The 19783-nt window shown below is 36.0% G+C and overlaps 1 protein-coding gene and 1 long non-coding RNA gene across 2 annotated transcripts; both read left to right on the top strand.

Annotated features, from left to right (window-relative positions):
• The first annotated feature begins 6160 nt into the window (after window positions 1-6160).
• LOC113294188 (cytochrome P450 87A3-like) lies at window positions 6161-7294 on the top strand. The gene is made up of 6 exons (XM_026542600.1): window positions 6161-6247; window positions 6351-6389; window positions 6747-6836; window positions 6947-7025; window positions 7122-7228; window positions 7286-7294. The coding sequence occupies exons 1-6, from the start codon at window positions 6161-6163 to the stop codon at window positions 7292-7294; spliced, it is 411 nt and encodes a 136-aa protein (XP_026398385.1).
• A 9820-nt stretch (window positions 7295-17114) lies between these two features.
• LOC113292959 lies at window positions 17115-18924 on the top strand. The gene is made up of 2 exons (XR_003331972.1): window positions 17115-17443; window positions 18654-18924. It is a non-coding gene; the product is annotated as an uncharacterized LOC113292959 (long non-coding RNA).
• The last annotated feature ends 859 nt before the right edge of the window (window positions 18925-19783 follow it).

Here is a 19783-nt window from a genome sequence, read left to right as displayed (position 1 = left end):
AAGAGCCGGGTCACCTGTGCTTGCAAGTCTGGAAAAGTATTAAGTGTTGTAATTTGGGGAAAAACTAGATGCAGACAAATAAGTCACAGATTAACATAAATTGAGCTGGATACCAAACAAAATCTCTGAAGATGAATAAAAGGCGAACAAGCAATTCTGCATCCTTCACAACTGAGGGATGGAGAAACCCTAATCTCTACATTGTGAAGAGATGATAAAAGGGTCTATTTTATTGATTGGAAGATTACATGTTACAGACACAGGACGAGTTTATATACCCAGTTATTCCTCTCTCGATACAATTCACTCATAAGCACCGACACTCTCACGTGGATACGACCTCACACTATTATCCCCTCTCAAGGTTAAAGTGACTGGCAAAGACACATTGAGATTGTACACAAGCATACCACATCACACACAAATGAAATAAAGGACTGACATACAATGAAATACAGAAAGATGGTTGCAGCCGGCACAAAAGTGTAGAGGACTGAAACTGTAAGTGATGCAGAAAAATAACCTGCTGACTCGATAGATTTCCACCCACTGTTGAAGTAGCAGAAATAATGAAGCATAGCGAGCAAACAGGAGAGCGGTGGTCATCATACATATGCACGGCGAGAGTAATAGTTTGCAGCAGCACATGACTCAGTAAGCAAGAGACTGAACAAACCAGGACCTAAACCCCTCCGAGTAAAATCAGAAATAAACATAACATGACTAGCCAAAATCGTATAAGCTAAACCCTGTTCTCTGTTGGAAGTGTGAGTTTTCATCATTTTTGAGTTTGTTCTTTGATTGAACTTGTACTGTTACGATGGTTGGAAAAAAAAGGCGAAGCAGCAGTAGGAATAGATTTAGGGACAACATATTCATGTGTAGCAGTTTGGGAACATGGTCGTGTTGAGATTATTGCCAATGATCAAGGAAATTGCACTACTCCTTCGTATGTTGCTTTTACTGATTCTGAATGTTTTATTGCTGATGCTGCTAAAAATCAAGTTGGCACAAATCCTACTAACTCCATTTTTGATAAGCTTTCTACATAGCTAATTTCCTTGACTATGTGTCTTATATTATGGAGTATTTAATGTAGCTAGTAAGTTCGTTGATTTTGACAAACCCATGATTCGAGTGATATGGAGCTATGGCCCTTCAATGTCATTCCTGTCCTGGATGACAATCCCATGATTCGTGTCAAATACAAGGGAATGGATAAAGAGTTTTCAGCGCAGAAAATTTCTGCCATGGTTCTCAGTAAGATGGTAAAAACTGCTGAAGCATATCTTGGTTCAAGTGTTAAGAAAGCTGTTGTTACAGTCCCGTCTTGCTTTAATAATTATTAACGTCAAGCTACTATGGATGCTGATAAAATTGCTGGCCTTGATGAAATGCGTATCATCAATGAACCAACCTCGGCTGGACTTGCTTATGGTCTTCATAACTAGGGTGGATGGTGCCCGCGCTGGACTCTAAATCCAAGGAGTATGGATTGGTTTATTACTTTTCTTGTGAGTCCTACTTCCATCTTAAGGTCATTATTTTCTTGAGAAACGGTTAGAAATGAAGCATATTATTCTATTCTGTTTTCTAGGTCAATATCCATATAAAAAAAATTTAATAAAAGATATCGATAAAAAAAACATCAAAAACCCTTTGGCTGTAGTGGAGTACGTCGATGAATTACACAACAACTACAAACTCCTAGAAGATCAAAATTGTGATTACAACATGGAGATGCAAACGGAGATCGATGAGACTATGCGGATGAGTAAGTGTCGATGTCAAAGCGTCTTTTCTTGCATGGAGTTTAGCCTTCAAAAGAAACTTTAACTTCAGGTTAGACCACTGCATCTTTTCTTGGTATAGCAGCATTTCGTTAACACATAGTTGTAATACTATTGTTCCTCTCACTTACATCCCATTCTGATTGGAATGTATCCCATTGTTATCTCTTTTCGTACTTCAGTTTCCCTCTATGCTTGTAACTTTTACTTGTAATTCTTTCTCCACATTTTAATAAAATTCTCTTTTCTCAGATCAAAAAAAGAAAAAGATGCGGATGAGTCTCGTGGAGCTTTTTTTTTCAGATTCATCTGAAACTAAAACTCACGTCAGATATCTCTTTTCTCGCGATCAATACTCTGGATCGATACCTTTACGTAAATTTTGTCGCCAGAAAAGAATTCCAATTGGTAGGGTTGACTTGTTTGATCATGTCCGGAAAATATGAAGAAGGCTCTGCGGCAAAAGTGGAGAAATACCTCAATGCAGCAAACCATGTTTATTGCAACAAAAAAGAGATCCGAGATATGGAGAGATTGATTGTGAAGAAGCTTGGATGGAATTTAAGCTTTGTCAAGGCGCTGCTGAAGCTGATACAGAGATGGAGAGGACAATGTTTTGGTTGGCGGCATAGGGTCTGATGAATTATGCAGCGGTAAAGTCGTATTCCCCCCCATGATAGCAGCATCTTCTATCTACGCAGGAAATCGCATCCTCGAAAAGAACACCCTTTGGAATGCAACTCTGCAGCATTATTTTTGAAGATGTGAAGTCAGATTATTATGATATTTTACTCGAAGTCTGCTCCTTTCTTTTCTTTTTTTGAAGATATGGGATTTCTGTGGAACTAGTTTCAACAAAGCTGCGGTAGCTTTGTTGAAACTAACTCTTAATGTTTCAACCGAGCAAAAAATAAATAAAAAGCTGGGATAGCTCTTAATTGAAGGTAATAAACTAACTCTTCTGGGTTTTCTTTTTCGTTCAATTTTATGATACCGAGAAAAACAACGAGATAGATTTAGTTTTGAATCCACTTATTAGTGTTACATATATGTCTAAACTAGAAGTGGAGTATAGTGTAGAATCAGAGATAAGCTTTAAAGACTGATGGTTCAGGGTGCAAAAAACAACTTGCGTAAAAAAATATCTGCAAAAACAGTTGCAAATTTTTTTTTTTGCACAGGAGTCGGTCTTTTTAGGTTGGATTTGAGTTTTCAGTATACAGAACTGAAGGTAGGATAATATTAATGCTAACAGGTCAAATAGGTGCCTGCACTGCAACTAAAACAGTGTAAGTGGCCGTTAAACTGAGGAAGGGTAGTGGTTCTATCGGTAGCATTGAGTTGAATGAAACAGATTAGTACAGAAGAGATAGGTTATGAATTTGATTAGGGGTTTCTGCACTGGTTTAGTTTTTTTTTTCTTTCCTGAAATCCCGAGGAAGTGTAATTCATATTTATCAATGTTATATTATATTCAGAATGTGAATATTGCTGCAATGTTACAAATCTGTCTTCTCCTCAGCTAAACTTTCTACTGAGAAGCCCTCTGGCCATGAGAATAATCACAAGATTGATAAATATTTATCAAGGTTTTAGAAGCACAGACAATGCTCACAATGATTTCTCCAAACCATTCTTGGACTCGATTTTCTTCTTGTGCTCTTAATCCCCTGTCTTGTACATTTCTGCCTCTTGCACCATCTTCTTCTTCGCTGTAGTTTTGTCCTCGGCAGACACATTAAAAACAGTTATCTGAGGCATACCACGAGGTGCAGGTGGAATTCCAGAAAGCTCAAATTTACCAAGCAAGTTGTTATCCCTTGTTCTTGCTCGCTCCCCTTCAAAGACCTGAATCAGCACTACATGTTGGTTGTCGGAGTAGGTAGAGAAAACTTGCTCCTTCTTGGTAGGAATGGTGGTGTTTCTAGGTCAACTTCTCAGTACTATCACCACTCAAAATTGCTGCCTGCACAGCCGCTCCATAAGCCACATGTTGGAATCTGTTGGAAGTTAGTATGTGAAGATAATCGGAAGACCAAGTCTCTCGCATATAATCCTGTATTGTAGCTAGATAAGTATAGTGTACCTGGTCAAGATAGTTTGTTGCTCTAGGTTTACTGCTTATTCAATAAACCTATAAATAGGATTCATTATGTAAATATAACCTATCCCAGAATGATCAAACTCTCTGGAGATCAATAATCTAATTCACTCTACGGGGTTTCTGTCCGTGGACGTAGGCGTTAGTGCCGAACCACGTTAAGTTCTTGTGTTCTTAATTTGTCTTTTATTTAGTTTTCTGTAATCGATGATCCGTCTCGATACTCATAATTTATTATGGTATCAGAGCGGGGAAATCCGCTCGAATTGCTTCCGCATCAGTATTTTTTTTTTTTTGCGTCTGTTATCAGACTGATTTAGCTCTTATTTCAATTCATTTTATGCAATCCCTTCATGCTTATCGTGTATTGACTGATGATAGGTCCTCAAGCAATCAAAAGTAAATCGTTGCTTGCCATTTCTACCCAAAGTTTTAATGAGGAAGATTATCATATTACAATTCTTTCTCTTTAACAAACTTTTCATTCTGGGTTACAGATTGCATAATTAGTTTTTATTCTCATCGATAGCTTATCACTACGTGCTATCAATAAACAGAGAAACCAATATTCATGGTTTTCTCTGGACGTCAAAGAGAGTTATCATCAATTAACATAACTCTTCTTATTATTTTTTTGTGAACATAATTAATCTTCGGAAAATACATCTTTTGCGATCTTATTTCCAAAAGAGAAATATCTTAATTTCATTACAATTCTTAATTTCATTGGGTATCGATCATAGACCAAGTGGTATCTTAATTTCATTAGTCCGACACGATTTTGATGTTAATCAAAGTTTGTCTCATCTCTGATTCAATTAAACTGATCACCGTCGGATTCTCCAAGTTTATCTCACTGAGGTCTTGTTTTATTAAGACCTAATATTTTTCAAAATTCATCTGCACCTATACTATATTTCCTCAAAATTTAGTCATACAGTATCCAAGTAATCAATCTCCTCAGAACTAATAGATCATTCTTGTTTCTATAGAAGAAAAAAAACATCAAACTGATGATGAAAACTAATTTAACCCTAGAAGGTACAAATATTTCTATTAACCCTAACCTTTTGGTCGAGAAACATCAAATCAAGCATGAGGATTTCTTTACCCATCTATGTAGAAACCTAAAAATACATACAAGCCTAACTTTTTTTGGTTCAGAAAAAATCTAGGGTTTGGTAAAGCAATCAAAAAGATAATGAAAACAACCACCATGGAGGAAGAACAGAGGAATCTTCACAAGAATTAAGGATACAACATAGAGAGATTAGTGAGAACTACCCAGATTTATGCTTAGTGATTTTCTATCAATGGCGGAATTTTGGGGAAGATGAGAAGAAATGGAGAAGAAAGAGAAAGTGACGGAAAATGCTATTTAATGGGTGGAAAATAAGGAGGTAGTTCCAACTCTGCCAACTTAATTTCCACTGGACTAGGGAAAATAAGTTCCCGGGAATACGAACCAAAGGAATTGTTCCCAAGTGGGTGACTTAATACAAGTTGGAGGTGCATGGATACTGAGGAAACTAGGTGAACTATAAGCTTAGTTGCTTGGTCTCAACTATACGAAGTTGGTTTAGATTTTGTATAACGGCTTAATTCTGAGAGTATTTAATCTGAACTAGGTCCCAAGGTTTTTCTGCATTTGCGGTTTCCTCGTTATTTTTCTATTTTCGCAATTATAATTGTTACTTTATTATTAAAATTATTTTATTTGGTAATACAATTTGGTTTACTTTTACAAGAGTAAAGCGTCGTTACACAGCGGTAGTAGGAAGCCGGGCTACAAGCTGGACGCCAACAACTTTTTGAATAACGATCCGTCTATGAAAAAGAGAACCACCTATTTTCTGATTGACATATTGACTGGTCAGACTGTTTCTTAATCTCTTCAGAATGTAATTGTATCCTCGCCTAGTTCCCCTAAAGAAGTGAAAGCTAGAACCCAAAACTCATAACCATATGTGGTACAAATGTCAAGATATTTTTGACATTTTCGCTTGATTTCCATAGTGATGGCGTGACCCGGCGTAAAGTTGCGTGTGCATGCACTTGTGAAGGGAGAAACCCCAGTGACGTCCAAACATATATCTCTCCCATTGATCCAATTGAGGACAAGGATATCCACTGGCTTTAGTTCTTTGACAGTGGTTGAAAGTCCAAGAGACGCTTCTTTCCTGGCGGACACTCCCGCTTTGTAACACATATCGAACAAGATATCCCGAACAAGATCGTGTCGGAATTTAAGACCGATACCCTTAGCACAATGCAAAGTGTGGTCGCCAAAGATGTCCACAGGGTGGCCGCAACTAGAGCATACACTGTCACTATCGAAGAGTGGTATACCAAAACGGTACATGAGAACAACACAAAATTGTCTTGGCCTTATGGACTGATTAAGCCCATTGATAGGGATTTCCTTGAGAAAGTCCATAGAGTGTGGAATTCTGTTACAGTGCCATAAGAACAATTCACGTTCTGATAATGAGAAGCAGGTAGGGAGAGTGGATTTAATAACATCAAATTATTTTACCGCCAATGACTTCATGTATTGAGGGGCGGCTTCGTTGATGATGAAATTAGCCAACGGGATCCCACATGCTTCCGTATAAATCTGCACTGCCTGTTGATAGGTTGGGCAAGATTGCAACGTTACAGGGTGTGATAGAATGGAACTTTGTAGCTCCTGGGTCTGTGCATAAGAAGCGATCTAGCAGTATTTTCCTGTTTCCTGCAACAAGAACACAGGAAAATCTCTCTTTTCCTTGCTTCTTAGCATGTGTATTAATAATTATTATAAATTGATGAAATGCAACAAATGCATTTCAATGGTCGATTCCTGGTTTTTGTAGGAAGAGCATGAAGCAATTTTTAGAAGAAAGGAAAATGTGGATGCTTCACTTACATGGAAAGATTTTAAATCGATGGCTTTTACATCTCAGGTACACAATCTAAGTGCAAGAGTGCCGCATATTAAAAATGAGCACCCACAGAATTAAAACCAGTCCGGTTAAGAAAAGTTACATAAATCCATTGAGTTTATTTTTTGCAGGTACTCAATGAAACATTTAGGATGGCCAACATTGCCCCAGGGATTCCTAGGAGGGTGATCAAAGATATCCATATAAACGGTACTTGAGTAGTATTTTATTAAGAAAGAAAATGTGTTTTTAAGAAAGAAAATGTGAATTTAGCTCTAAAACTGTATTGCATATTAACCTTTGCAGGATATGTAATCCCAAAAGGATGGACACTTATGGTTGTTGCTACGGCTATTCACATGAACCCTAAAAAGTTTGATGATCCTCATATCTTTAATCCATGGAGATGGAATGTAAGTTGCATTTTTAAAGTTTGTTTAAGTTCTTTTGTTGGTTGATACTGAATGTAGAAAATCTGATATCAAATACTTAATGAACACAATTCGTAACTCAAACAAATCTCTTTGTATTGATGTAAATAAACTCATGGATTAACAACCTATTTATAGTTTAACAAACTTGACTCTCAAGCAAAGACTCTTTCCTAATAAATCAAATTCTAAAACAAGACTCTTCTAGAATATTCTAAAATCTATACGTAAAATACTATACGTAACCAAACTTTAAAACCGGCAAACTTGTTTCTCAAGTTTACTACACATTCACAATAACGCGTAATATCTCCTACTGATTGTTTCCATACACCAACTTCCACTGGTTGCTTTCACTCAGACAGTAGAAACTCCACCTAGTTACTTCCACAGTATCATGTCAACTTCTCTAAGTTGCTTCCTCTTAACAACATCAACTTCTACTTGTTGCTTTCACAAACTATATCTTGGTTTAATCTTCAACATCCTCCCTTAAACCAAGATATTCCTTACTAATCATTCCAAGTTTTCCACGCAAATAGATGAAGGTATTAGACTTCAAATACTTGGTAAATATATCAGCCACTTGATCTTTACTTTCACAAAATTCAACAACAATCTCCTTATTTCTGACAAGCTCTCTAATGTAATGATATTTGATATCAATGTGTTTACTCCTTCCATGAAAAACCAGATTCTTTGTTAATGAAATTGAGGACTTGTTATCACATATTATTGTTGTAGGTGTAATCTCCTCACTGAAAAGAGACTTCAACATCATCCTTAGCCATACAACTTGTGTAGCACAATTTCCAGCAGCTATGTATTCAGCTTCTATTGTAGACAAGGAAACAACTTGTTGTTTCTTTGATGACCAGGAAAAGAATCATGTTCCTAAATGAAATGCATAACCAGATGTACTCTTACTTCCTTCTGTGTCTCCAGCCTAATCACTATCTATATAACCAACCAATTTTGGATCTTCAGAAATTGTAAAAAGCATTCCCAAACTAATTGTTCCTTTGACATACTTCAAAATCCTCTTTGCATCTTGTAGATGTGACTGTCTTGGTAACTCCATAAACCTACTAACTAATCCGACTGCATACATAATGTCCGGTCTTGTAGCAGTTAAATATCTCAGACATGCAACAAGACTCTTAAAATCTGTTGAGTTCACAAGTTCTCCTGATTCATCTAACAATTTGTTAGCTTCAACCTTTCTTTAGTTGGTGTTAAAATTGGATTACAATTATCCATATTGAAACGCTTAAGTATTCCTTCTGCATATCTTTATTGATTAATAAAGATACCTCTTTCTATTTGTTGTATTTCAATGCCAAGAAAGTATGACATTAATCCAAGATCTGTCATCTCAAATTCTTTCACCATATCCTCCCTGAATTCCTTGATCATCTTTGAGTTATTGCCATTAAAAATAAGATCATCCACGTACAAACAAACTATATATGATTGCCGAATTAGCTTTCAAATACAGTGTATGCTCATGTGGACATCTTGTAAAACATTTCTCAATGAAGTATGAATATATTCTTGTATACCAAACACGTGGTGCTTGTTTTAAACCGTACAAAGCCTTTTTTAGCTTGTACACTTGATTATCCTTCCCCTCCATAACATAACCTGCTGGTTGCTCAACATATACTTCTTCTTCTAGTACACCATTCAAGAATGCACTCTTTACATCCATCTGAAATATCTTCCATTGCTTCTGAGAAGCTAGAGCAATGATCATTCGAACTGTATCAAGTCTTGAAACTGGTGCAAAGACTTCAGAATAGTCTATTCCTTGTTTTTGTCTATATCCCTTAGCAACTAACCTTGCTTTCAATTTATCAACTTCACCATATGATTTGTACTTTGTATTGTAAACCCATTTGACTCTTATTGAGTTATTTCCTTCTGGAAGTTCTGTAAGTTCCCATGTGTTGTTCTTCTTTATTGAGTTTATCTCAGCTTCCATTGCTTGTACCCATCCATTATCTTTAGAGGCTTCTTTATAAACAACAGGATCACAATCTCCATATAAAGAAAAATTAATCTCCTCTTCATCAGTATCATCATCTCTTGTTATCACATAATCTTTCATTCTTGCTGGTATAACATATTTTCTTCTTGGTCTTGCAGTCTCTTGTTGTGGTATCACATCAGTTCTTACCACTTCAGTTGTTGCTTCTTCAGTTCTTCTTTCTTCTTGTTGTTTAATAACTTCATCTTGAGTATTTATTTGTTCTTCAACTGCTATTGGAACTGTTCTGACATTTTCTCTTGTTGAGCTGGTTGCATTCCAATTCCACTGAGAGTCTTCATCAAAGATTACATCTATACTAATAATTATTTTCCCCGTTACAGGATTGAAAAGTTTTATCCTTTGGTTACTGAACTATAACCAACAAGAATACACTTTTCACTCTTGTCATCTAGCTTCTTTCTAAGTTCTTTAGGTACATGTGCATAAGCGATGCACCCAAAAACTCTCAGATGTCTTACACTTGGTCTTGCACCTCTCCAAGCTTCTTCTGGTGTTTTATTATTCAAACTATTTGTTGGACATCTATTAAGTAAATACACTGTTGTATCAACTGCATAACTCCAAAAGTTCTTTGGTAAATCTTTTGTTCTTCTTATAGTTCTTGCCATCTCCATTATTGTTCTATTCTTTCTTTTTCAACACCATTTTGTTGAGGTGTATATTTAGCTGTTAATTTATGTAGAATGCCATGTTCTTCCATAAAACTATCAACAACGGTATATTCTGTTCCTCTATCAGTTCTTAGTATCTTGATATTCTTTCCAATCTGCTTCTCAGCATATGCTTTAAAGCTTCTAAAAGCATGAAAAGCATCACTTTTCTGTCTAAGTTGATACACCCAAGCTTTTATACTAAAATCATCAATTAAAGTTATGAAATAATTATTACCTCCATGTGATGTTACTTCAATAGAACCACACAGATCACTGTGTACAATCTCCAACTGTTGTTCTGCTCTTCTAGCTTTGTTCATTGGGAATGGATCTCTGTGTTGTTTGCCAAAGATACAATTTTCACACCTTGACTCTGGAAGTATTGTGGACTATTTGGCAAGGTGTTCCACAATACTTTCTTCAGATAACACTGCACCTTTCATAAATTGTATCTTTGTACATGAAGTTGTTAAACCAAGATATAGTTTGTGAAAGGAACTAGTAGAAGTTGATGCTGTTAAGAGGAAGCAACTTAGAGAAGTTGACATTATATTGTGGAAGCAACTAGGTGGAGTTGCTACTGTCTGAGTGAAAGCAACCAGTGGAAGTTGGTGTCATCTATGGAAACAATCAGTAGGAGATATTACGCGTTATTGTGAACGTGTAGTAAACTTGAGAAACAAGTTTGCCAGTTTTAAAGTTTGGTTACGTATAGATTTCAGAATATTCTAGAAGAGTCTTGTTTTAGAATTTGTTTTGTTAGGAAAGAGTCTTTGCTTGAGAGTCAAGTTTGTTAAACTATAAATAGGTTGTTAAGCCATGAGTTTATTTACATCAATACAAGAGATTTGTTTGAGTTACGAATTGTGTTCATTAAGTCTTTGATATCATATTTTCTACATTCAGTATCAACCAACAAAAGAACTTAAACAAACTTTAAAAATCCAACTTACATTCCATCTCCATGGATTAAAGATATGAGGATCATCAAACTTTTTAGGGTTCATGTGAATAGCCGTAGCAACAACCATAAGTGTCCATCCTTTTGGGATTACATATCCTGCAAAGGTTAATATGCAATACAGTTTTAGAGCTAAATTCACATTTTCTTTCTTAAAGACACATTTTCTTTCTTAATAAATACTACTCAAGTACCGTTTATATGGATATCTTTGATCACCCTCCTAGGAATCCCTGGGGCAATGTTGGCCATCCTAAATGTTTCATTGAGTACCTGCAAAAAATAAACTCAATGGATTTATGTAACTTTTCTTAACCGGACTGGTTTTAATTCTGTGGGTGCTCATTTCTAATATGCGGCACTCTTGCACTTAGATTGTGTACCTGAGATGTAAAAGCCATCGATTTAAAATCTTTCCATGTAAGTGAAGCATCCACATTTTCCTTTCTTCTAAAACTTGCTTCATGCTCTTCCTACAAAAACCAGGAATCGACCATTGAATATTTTCAAGCTTATGTTTGTGAATTGTTGTAATCGTAATTTTGCTTATCAAATAAATGGTTATAAAGAATGTATAGCACGGACCTTTACTTCCTTGTTCACTAAAGGATTCTCTGTCATTAACCTTACAGCTGTTGTCAGGTTCGCAGAAATAGACATAAAACTGGCAAGTTGAAGCCCAAACATCATATAAACCACAAAATCTTCCGTCAAGAAATCCTCCTTTTTCATGTCCTCTATGAGTTGATCAATAAAATCACACCGGCGCTTCCCTTGTGAATTGATTCTCTCATGCAGAATATCCTTCATAAGCTCTAAAGCCTTTTTTCGGTTCTATATTTAAACCACGCAGAGTTACAATTAGAAATCAGTTTAAGCTAGTGTAAACTTGTTGATGAATTACATAAATAAAATAGAAGAGAGTATTACCTTCATACATCGGTGGAAAGCAGTGCCAGGAATGTTTACGGGAAAGGTCATAAGACCTGAAAAGAAGTCGGTGAACATCTTACTAAGGAATTTTGATGATTTCGAAGAATCATAACCAAATAACTCCATCAACGTTAATTCGAATACCATCTGCACCGAAAATTAATCTGTTATCTACAGAAAACCATTTACTAGTGCACACAAAATCAGGCATAGCACCAACGTTCAAGATAAATGTGTTCTTACAGTTGCAATCTATGTTGTGAAAGGCGAGCGCCTTTGGCGCTAAGGCGCTTTAAGCGCTGGACTAGCGCCTAAGCAAAAAAGGCGTCTAGGCGCCAAATTATGCATGTTGGTGTTTTCTTTTATTTTTCGGGCGCTCGCCTAGGACGCCTTAGGCGCTGGGCTTGGCGCCTCGCCTTGCCCAGCGCCTTTTACAACATAGGTTGGAATAGAAGTTTTTAGCTCAACTGAGGATTGAGTGGACCAAGACTGTAGACCTTGGTTTGCAATGACCTCAATTTTTTCGAGAAGCTGATTTTTCAAAGCTTCTGTTCCGAGGTAATCTAGAATTATGTTTCTGATGTACCTCTGAATGTAACTACTCGTTGTCACTGCATTCATCGTTTTCCTAAAATGGTAGTGAACGAATCCATGTACCACAACTCTACTAACTTCCTCTCTTGTTGCAAGTAGTTGAATTCTGGGTCATTTGAAATTACCACTGGCTGACCGGCCAAGCTGGTCCGAAACAACGTTTCTGGTGAAAAATGACCATATATTAGTTTGTAAATGATGTTATAAAAGATATAAATTTTCCTAAAGAATCCAAATCCTAAACTACTACAAAGAATGTACTCCATCCGTTACTTTTTAACAGGCTGGTTTGGTTTTTAGAGAAAATTAAGGAAATTAAGAAAACCAATCATTGAAAGTGGTCCTCATGACACTTGTCAATAAAAGAAATGAAGTGAAATGGTCCCCATGACACTTGTCAGCAAAAGAAGTAAAGTGAAATGGTCACATGACACTTGTCGTCAAAAGAAGTTAAAAGAATAGTGGTCCCACAAAACCAAAGTAGCATTTGACTTTCCCAATTAGGAAACCAGCCTATATTTTTGAAACATTTATTTATGAAAACCAGCCTATTAAAAAGTAACAGAGGGAGTAATTACCTAACTGTTCTCTTGTTGACGAAGCGTTGCATATTTAACGAGTTGCCCGGGATGAACAGCTGAATGGTCTCTCCGATGAGAGGGAAACCTGGTGGTGATATTCCATTACATTTTGGGTTACTCCATCTATACACATAATGTGTTAATCTAACTACGCACATACTTATAAAACATACACCAAAATAGTAGTAGATATCCATGATTTCCTGACCTAGAAATCTCTCAAGCTATATCTGGATCTATGAAGTTCACCTCTATTAATTCAACTAAATTATAAAAAAGAACTTGTCTTTCCTCCTGCCTTTATCGGCTATATGTTTGGCTTTTCTTAAATTTAGCCTACACATTTATTAACCATAGCCCGTTTGAGTAATTGCTTAAAGTAATCAAACAAACCTTTATAATCATTTCATATAGCCCATAAAATTATATATAATTATTAAATATAGCTCAAATAATTTCATATTAAATCCCTAAATCAACATCAACAACAAAAAAAAAAGAAGAATCTGGTGTACTGAAACTGTCTCCATTAATTTTCATAATCGAGAGTATAGGGAACAATTGATTGTGTTGTTTCATAGCCAAGTTGAATTCACTACTTTAGTATTTTTTTATTCAGGACGAGTATATGATGCTCTTAGAAATGGTACGAAAAGAAATTGAATTGGGGTTTCTCTGTGTTTGGATTTGGTTATTGTGGGAGATGATTTACATGTTGCACGGCTTATATGCTTTGGTAGGAAACGAAGAACACGTTCATGAGAAACATCAAGTACCTATCCAAGTGTGTCACGCCTTCTTAGAAATATTACTTTTCTTTAATCAAGTAGATGACAAGAACAGAACTTATTCATTGAGACATCTGCCATGATATCAACTTTTTCAGCTGTATATAGTTCTTGCAGATGCTGTAATATGGATTCGATGTATCTCATACTAGTAAGATAAGACTAATTCAAAGTTGGCTCACGGTATTTCTCCCTTTCCATCTCTCTATTATTTCCGTGCGATGATCCTAAAAGACTATCAAGAGAACAGTCAATGATTGGGTTTACTGAACTTGCTTTAAGTATATTAAGAAACAAAATTAGGGTTTATTTTGATTTTGAGTAAGAGGGATATTTAATTATTAGCAAAAAGTTAAAACTTGTTTGATTTTTCATATTAGTTTTTGACTTTTCATTTTAGCTTATATTTTTTGGAGTATGGTTAATAAGTATGTGGGTTATATTTAAAAGAAGCCCATATGTTTTATGCACATCATCATTTCTTTAAAAAATTAGACATTGATTATTGGTTCTGTTAATGTGATTAATTTAAGTGCATCTCTCTTTGGCTACCATATATATTATAAATAAATCCACTGTACTCGTGCAAATCAAGATGCAAGGTGTGATTGATTTTATACTGTATTTGTCGTTAGAGCATCTCCAATATAGCTTGCACTAAAAGTCTTAGATCTTTGCTTACTAAGGTTCGAACTCTTTACAGATATATTACTTCTTGGCTTACGGACCATCTCCAATAGTACGAGGTTTTAACTTTGTAGGCGGTTACAACTAATTTTCTTTTTTTCTTGTAAATACTCGGAAATATGAAGGAGAAAAGATAGACAAAGAGTCGGGGCTTCGGCTCGTCCATAGCTGGAGCCATTAGCAATGATGGTGTCGCCGATAACGAATGGCTGTCATAGCAAAATGTTGTTGTAAGGTACACGTGTATGGTTAACATTGGTAATCATATAAAAGTGGGCTCTAAGTGCACGTGTAAGTCATCCCGATGCCAGACTTTTTCGTATAAAGGAAGCTGAGAATTCGGAGATAAACATAGCATATTTCAGATAATTAAACCATGTACAGTGTACGTGTATTGAGATTAGTCCTTGTGACCTTTACGCAAATGCATTAGAAAGAAAATACATAACACGCAAATGCATGTTAATAACCAGACTTGTCCACAGAATTGCAGCATTTAATTTTCATTGCAAATAATTGTTTTGAGTCTTTCCAGTTGTTCAAGGCACTAAAAACTGTGAAAGCATGGTTAAGAGGGAAAGGAGCATTTGGTTGCTCAGGTGCCATAAGTAAAGTTCTCAGAATTGGATATGGTGATTGGTTAAGAGGGAATTGATGGGTGTAGGTCATGGTTGACAGCTTTCCACATGGAAAAGAGTTTCTACTGCTTCATCACAGAAATGATCCAAACAATACGAAAATTGGTACAGCTGAACTTTGGATGCAGGCATGAAACGTATGGCTAACTACAAGTCTAAGAAAACCCATCCATGGTAAGAAGATGCCCAAATTCTCGCCAAAGCAAGAATCCATAGACTAGACATATTAACACTCCTGGCAATGCAATGAGCAGTTTGACTTGCTTGCCTTTAGACATACTAGCTACCACTGAAAACCATAGAAATAGATGAATTTCAGTTTCCCTCTTCTTGGGAAATATGACTACTACTACTATGCTTGAGAAACTAAAGCTTTGTATAGAGAACAACAAAAGACACTATCGAGTAAAAAGAAAAATAGAAATGAAACAAATGAGTACAACATATCTTAAAGATTTTTGGAGGAACAAGTCAAATCATATAATCTGGTAATTTTGGAAGTAACAAATGCAACAAACCTAGTACTGAGTATTACAGGTTAGACATTGTTTGCAGATCACATCAATGTCCAAGTTACCAATCTTCAAGTCCGAGTGACAAAATCCTCTAGCTTAAGATGGAAACATAGAAATAATATATATCGACGCCTTCATTATCACTGTCAAACTGGGTGATATTTGTGTTAAAAGACGATGCAGCATTGAATTGCGGAAAGTGTCACGTCTGTGGTAGGCATGAAATGTTGGGTACAGCATGAATTATTAGAAAATCCATCCATTGGTAAGAAGATGGGAATTTCCTTCAATGCCAGCAGAATATTTGCCATGTAAGTCTTGGTACTAGTGTGTAAAGTACCCAGCCAGAATTGAGCTTTATAATGGAGATGGAAAGTAGAATTATTTGAAGACAGAATTCTGAATAATTGACAACATCCTATCAATTAGCTTGGTTGTAGTTAACGATACAATTTATACTAAATGTTGATAGCTATAGCATAGAACATTGAACAATTGAGTAATTGACTTATCTGCTTGACTCTATGTTCTTACGAATTTTATAGATGAATAATAACAGACTTTAGTGTTGTTCCCTATTCAGACTTCCAATTCACCTTAACAGGCCTCGTGAAGGTTGTTAGAAGTGCGTGGGCTTCCAACTCAAAACCAATTGGTTATGAGTGGAGTGGCTCCACACCTTATATATTAAGATCCAGGTTAAGGAGTTAGTTATGTGGGACTATCTTATAGTTTCTCCAACATGCTCCCCCTCCACGTATAGGACGGAGATTAAACTACTACAACGTGGACCTCTGTACGGGTGGACGGGCAGCCCTTTCGGTCTACTTCTTATTCCACTCTCATACGGGCCTAGCTCTGATACCATGTTTGAAATGTGTGGGCTTCCAATTCAAAACCAATTGGAAAAGAGTGGAGTGGCTCCACACCTTATATATTAAGATATAGGCTAAGGAGTTAGCTATTGGGACTATCTTATAGTTTCTCCAACATGCTGCCCCTCCACGTGTAGGGCGGAGAAGATTAAGCCACTACAACGTGGACTTCTGTACGGGTGGACAGGCAGCCCTTTGGATCTACTTCTCATTTCACTCTCATACGGGCCTATCTCTGATACCATGTTAGAAGTGTGTGGGCTTCCAACTCAAAGCCAACTAGTTTTGAGTTGGAAGCCCACACACTTCGAACAAAAGTTCATACTTTGGACCCCAAATTATCAATACACATGCTAAGAAGCAAGGAAAAGAGAGATTTCGCGTTAAAAAGAAAAAGAAACACTTCCTTGTATTTCTGATAAAGCTTTCACTTTCCACTCTTTTGCTTCTATTAGGAAAAGTCATGTATAAGTCAAGTCTCATTGACTTGATTCTAGTCTATTGGTCTGTATTAATACCTCTCCTCCCTATCTATGTAAGACACCTGATCATTACTGTGTAATAATATTGCATCCACACATTCATTACAGCTTTTTCATGGTATCCGAGAGGGACGATCTAGGTCAAATTCTGTAACAATTTTCTACACATACTAGTGATTCTTCACTTCTTATTGATCAAATATATTTTTCGACAAATTTCTGATCATTAATCAACTTGTTTGATTTCATAAGTTCTTCAAAATCATTCTGGATCTTGATTTCTTCAAAATCTTGATTTGTTGTCTTCATCATACTTCAAATGTCGAATACCAGAGGATCAATGAATAATCAAACTCAACATAACTCAACAATTCCTCCGCAATCTTCAATTCAAGATCCACAAATCGAACAACCGATTTCCGCTGCTTCTGTATCTGGTAATTCAAGCTATTTTCCTCTACCTTTTAATAATATTGGTAACTTTGTATCTCTGAAATTAGATCATACGAACTTCCTTCTATGGCCTGACCAATTTGAATCTGTGTTGATTTCTACTGATCTTGATGGTCATGTTACTGGTGAAATTGTTGAACCTTCTCAAATTATTGTTAATGGTGTATCTACTGTTAATTCAAGATGGGTTTATTGGAGAAAGACAGATATGTTTGTTATGATCATATGCTTGTTCGACTTTGTTTGATTGTTTAGTCAATTCAGTTAGCAATATAACCACCAATTAAGCGTCTGGTTGATTTCTCCTCAGGGACCTTCCAACCGATATAAGGTTGCTCTTGAAATCAACACCAACCCATCTCAGGAGGGTTCCCATCTTTGAAAATACAGCAAAAACTAGTAGAAATTACGGCTTGCAAGGCCAGTTTTTGCTAAATGGCATTTTTTTAGTAAAAAATATAGCAAAAACTAGCAGGAGCCTCATACACTAGGCATAACTAAACCACTTCTTAGCAATGCCATAAGCAGCTTGAAATGCTTGCCTTCTGACATATGACCATTGAGGATCCAAAATAGAGCCAATTTAAGTTTTACATTCCGATAAAAGTATTTTTAAATCCTATATATACCAATAGTAGAAGTCAGAACCTCCTTTCCTCCCTTGTTATCCGTACTTCTATGCTGCAGAATAAAAATCCACTACACCGATATAAGCAACACTAGAGCTTCTGCATGCTGTAGGTCCCTGGTCCTTGTTTGATATTTCCAGATCTGCTAAGCATTCTCCTGCACGATTTTGTTAAAAAATTAGACCCAAACCGGCAAAACTAGCATCTTGGAAATGTTTTGCATTACGTTTGAGGCAGTTATGTGGAGTCGAACTTGCTGAGACTATGAGTGTTATTTCTATCATACATAAATGGTTGCTGCTAAGAATTCACATAAAAAATGGGACAGTTGGGAGCTAGAGTTGTGTTAAATGTATCTCTTGTTTTTATACTGAATAGCTATGTTGTAAGAGAATGACAGTATTACTCAGATTACTAAAGAGTAAATATATTTGGCACCAAACTTTACACAGACATTGCATATTAACAGTGAATACATACATGAATAAGAGTACCTGCTGCCTCATCACAAAAAGGACATTATGGGTTTTCAATACATGAATATTGATGCTGTTGTTGTTGTCAGGCTCGGTGCCATCCCTAACAACTGACTCATTGTTAAACAATACAAAAAGTGATCTACAGCTGAGGATGCAGGAATGAAATTTGTGGATTTCAACTCTGCCTATTTGACTTTTGTTCCTACAAAATTTATTGATGAATGATGACATGCTTCAGTGTTGTTTCCTATTCAAGTGATTGTATCTTAACATAACATGGGGAGAGTCAAATTTGGATCCCCAGATTATCTACCAACTATGCTAATTAGTACGAACAAACTAGACTCCCTTATACTTCTGAGAAAGCTCTCACTTTCCAAGACTTTGCTTTCATATACTTGTTCAACCCCCAATGCATGTAAACAAAAATAGTTACTAAAAGTATGCATCACGTTCTTCTCTTGAAATTAGTTCAAGTGGGCAAATTTCATATTAACAAAGCAATATAGCCTGACTAAAAAAAAGCAATAAACTCCCATAAAGTCAAAGATAATGTGAAAAGGTTTGCGCAATCTCAAGTTGAAACACACATAAACATATATATAGAATGACATGAATATCAGTTTCATGTTTTATCTATTTTCATTTTTGTTCATAAGTTTCATCTGTTGAATTCAGACCAAGGGCATGTTATTGAGGCTTGTAAAAGCAGCTTGTAGAAATTTAAGCTGGAACCAACCTAAGAACATGCTGCATATGGAGGATCCACTCTACAACTTATGCAAAATTAGAGCTTGGAGAAACCTAAGCTCGATTATCTATTCTTGTTGAAATATCTGTACTTTTTGTATCAAAAGATTTAGATCAAATTGATAAAGTAACAGAGAAAACTACCAGTGGAGACGTTCCCGTAAGTATGGATCATCTATGTCAGTCATGACCTGCACTAACATAGAAATTAATTAACTAGCCAAAATGTTATTTTATATGTATATATATATTTTTTATCAGGAAAAACCAAAATGCTAATTAACAGCATTTTGTTGCGCATTGCGTTTGGGCATTGCTATTTTTTTTTAGTAAATGAATCTTTATGTGTCTTGTTAGAATGTATTTGATGTGCTTTGCAGTTAATGGTTTTGTTTGAAAAAAATCTACACCTTCTCAATCGATAATAATTCCTGCAAATAATCTAATCATCCAGGATTTATCTAAG

The sequence above is a fragment of the Papaver somniferum genome, chromosome 7, assembly GCF_003573695.1.
Source record: "Papaver somniferum cultivar HN1 chromosome 7, ASM357369v1, whole genome shotgun sequence".
NCBI classification, from domain to species: domain Eukaryota; kingdom Viridiplantae; phylum Streptophyta; class Magnoliopsida; order Ranunculales; family Papaveraceae; genus Papaver; species Papaver somniferum.
This window is presented reverse-complemented; position numbering and strand designations above follow the sequence as displayed.